Below are 3,459 nucleotides of genomic sequence, written 5' to 3' on the forward strand. Positions count from 1 at the left end.
ATACAGTCACTATTATTTTAATTACGCAATTTGCAAAAGAACACCGTGAGAATTTTCTTCTCGGATTCACAGGATTTGTTTTTAGCTGAATTGTTATAGAAATAAACCAAAAATATATGAATTATGAGTTTGTACTTCTTTAATTAGCTGAACAGATCATAATTTTATTAATATTAATAAAGTACAATAGTTAGTTTCTGAGAAATAAGGGGGTGTCACTTTAGGAGACCTATGTCAGTATCGGCGATTTTCCTCTATTATTTAGATATTAATTACATAAAAACCGGGTATTCGATAATAATTAGATATCTTTAAGTTTAATTATTTTTCACGTAGTGTAGTTTCATTTTTAATGATCTCGACTAATTCTTTCACCAGTTCCTTATCAGTTACGTTAACAAAATCATCGTCATTGATGCCCATCCTGACTCTGTTCGCTCCATAGACTACCATTTTCCTTTTCTTCGCTGACGCATGAAATTCTTTGGCACCGGATTCCATGATTTTACGAATGTTATCCTTCGTGATGCCAGCTCCTGGCATAATCACTAGTTTCTGGGCTTTTTGTACTAACGTTTTTATCAGCTCTAATCCTTCCAGAGCAGTATTTTTCTGTCCCGAAGTTAGAATTCTCTCAAAACCAAGATCAGCAAGGAGTTCCATCGATTTGACAGGATCATTCGTCAGATCAAAAGCGCGACTGAATGTCACCGGCAAGGGACAAGCGGCAGAAATAATCTTCTCGCATACAACAATATCAATCTCGCAATTGGGAGTCAAGGCGCCAAAGACAAACCCGTTTATGTGATGATCCTTAAGAATTTTCAAATCATACAGCATGGCGTCTATCTCTTCGGGACTGTAAATGAAATCACCGCAGCGAATGCGGATCATAACATACAGCGGAATCGTCGTGAAACTTTTAATCTGTTGAACTAAACCTAGACTAGGTGTTAAACCACCCTCCGAGAGAGCCGAGCAAACCTCCAATCGGCTAGCACCACCTTCTATCGCGTTTCTAGCGGACTCTAAAGAATCGATGCAGATCTCCATCTACAAAATAAAATAATTGATTAATCAGGTGGTGATGTCTTTTAATACGTATTGATGCGTCTGCATTTTTTTTAAATATAATGACAAATTTAAATTTCTAAATTATTTTAAAAAATTAATAATTAGCTCTCTCTCTCTCTTTATGATAAATTATATATTTAAAAAAAATAGAAAAAAAACTGATTTACTCAAAGCAAAATTATACTGACTCGTAAATATTTTCCAATTATATTTTTATATTTTTAACTGTTCTTAACAATAATAAAAATAATTTGATATTTAATGAAAATGTTTTCTTTTCTATCTTTTTGTACTCGTCATTGTTAATAAAAAATTAGTAATTAATGAAAAAAAAATAATGTAATAAAAACAAACTTTAAACTCTAAACACAATACGAGGCAATAGCGATAGCGATAGACATAGCGATAGCGATAGCGGTAGGAACAGAGGAATCCAACACACGGGGATCCATATGTCAATGTAGATAGGAACATGGAATAAGGCAGTAGCAATAAACCGACGAGTTGGAAGTTGGAATTCTGTATCTATCGCCTTATAGTCTATCAATCAGCGTTCAGATTTTTCATTCTGTTTATTTACGCTATAACCTCTTTTCACGATATCTGTCAATATCCGTTCAATTCCAGTTCCGACTTCTAGTTTGATTGCGATAAACTTAAAAAATGGATTATTTCAATTTATGTAATAATAATTATCACACGGATTATAGTACATTATCGATAGTATATTATGACAGACATCGATGATAACCAATAAATGGGCGATAATGAAAAATTCGGTAACAAACTTTTAATCGATCTTGTAAAAAATCGGTCTCCTTAAAAAATACTTAATTGAAGGCAATTTTTGTCCTGTAATTGCTTAATGTGACTTAACGTTTTTAGGTTACGTATACTGAAGCAGAAGAGCATACTACAGTATATGCGCGATCCGATTAATTGGCCTTAAAGCGGGGAGCACAGACTCTTGCATAACGCATAACACGTAATGCATAAGAATATGTACCAATCGAAGTTCTCCGTTTCTTTCCCTTCCATGTAATAAAGAACTCTGGTTGGTCCAATTTCTTATGCCTCATGTGTTATGCGTTATGCAAGAGTCTGTGCTCCCCGCTTTATTTCTTTCGCCACATTGTGCAACGGGAGGCGATAGTTTATATATCTTTTATTTCTATATTATTCCTATCGCTATACTATCGCTATTGCCTCGCATTGTGTTTAGGGCTTTAATTTAATATAATATCATAATATAATATCAATACAATGAAGTAATGGCTTAATTCAAAAAATCAATAAGATATGACAAAGCATAAAAGCCAACGCTAGTTATTATTGCGAATGTTTTCATCAATTATTACATCAAAATATATACGTTTTGACCCTCATCAGGTCATCTTCAGTAACATTTAAAAAGAATAAACATTAGTATGATCTTCCTTAATTTTTTAAACTTATCTTAAACGCTAACAAATTCGTAACTGTACGCCGCAAAATTTAAAACGACATAATATAATATATTCTAATGTATATTTATATAATGTACATACAGCGCATTATAAAGAAAAAATACAGTATTATACGCGGACACTAACAGATATATAAAAAGTGTATACCATATGACATCGTAGAAGTTTCATCATATGTTGACAAAACAGTGTACAAAGAAATTTATAAATACATATATTAGAGAAAAGTTGCCGATACTGACACAGGTCTCCTAAAGTAACACCCCCTTATTTCTCAGAAACTAACTATTGCACTTTATTAATACTAATAAAATCATGATCTGTTTAGCTAATTAAAGAAGTACAAACTCATAATTCATATATTTTTGGCTTATTTCTATACCAAATCAGCTAAAAACAAATCCTGTGAATCCGAGAAGAAAATTCTCACGGTGTTCTTTTGCAAATTAAAATAATAGTGACTGTATTATTGATAATATTATGTCATTGTAAATGTTTATAGTTTCATAAATTAGTTTTCTTTACAGAATATGATATATATTTATTTATAGAATGGAAATGTTGGTATTATTGCCTACTATGTCAGTTTTGGAGCTCATTTTATCAGACGCTCATTTTTGCATAACTTACAAAAAACTTAATTATTGCAAAATTGCAAACAATATTATAAAAATTGCTTATACTATCTGACATTTTTCGCTGCAAATGATTTTTAGAGAATAGCGAATAATTCGCCGCGAATAGTTTGTGAGCGCCGCATTTTGTTGCATTTGCGTGGTTATTGATGGTTACACACCGTTTGAAGGATGCAATCTTATCCAAAAGATATTGGGAAATAAGAAAAATCGGTAAATATGTATATTAGGGGAGGCCCCCCAATGACCTTGACCTTGACATATGTTGTCAAGGTCATGATCCC

General features: G+C 32.3%; 1 protein-coding gene across 1 annotated transcript; it reads right to left on the reverse strand.

The window, feature by feature from the left end:
• Positions 1 to 289: 289 nt before the first annotated feature.
• Positions 290 to 1,941, reverse strand: LOC108768488 (copper homeostasis protein cutC homolog). Its single transcript, XM_018518926.1, has 2 exons — positions 1,863 to 1,941; positions 290 to 1,053 (listed from the first exon to the last, which is right to left on the reverse strand). The coding sequence occupies exon 2, from the start codon at positions 1,051 to 1,053 to the stop codon at positions 322 to 324; it is 732 nt and encodes a 243-aa protein (XP_018374428.1). The 5' UTR covers positions 1,863 to 1,941; the 3' UTR covers positions 290 to 321.
• Between the last annotated feature and the right edge of the window lie 1,518 nt (positions 1,942 to 3,459).

Source organism: Trachymyrmex cornetzi, unplaced genomic scaffold (genome assembly GCF_001594075.2).
Source record: "Trachymyrmex cornetzi isolate Tcor2-1 unplaced genomic scaffold, Tcor1.1 scaffold8, whole genome shotgun sequence".
Taxonomy (NCBI): Eukaryota; Metazoa; Arthropoda; class Insecta; order Hymenoptera; family Formicidae; genus Trachymyrmex; species Trachymyrmex cornetzi.

What these genes read in the sequence shown, in the direction of transcription:
- LOC108768488 (XM_018518926.1), bottom strand. Translation starts at nt 1,053, where the DNA reads ATGGAGATCTGCATCGATTCTTTAGAGTCCGCTAGAAACGCGATAGAA.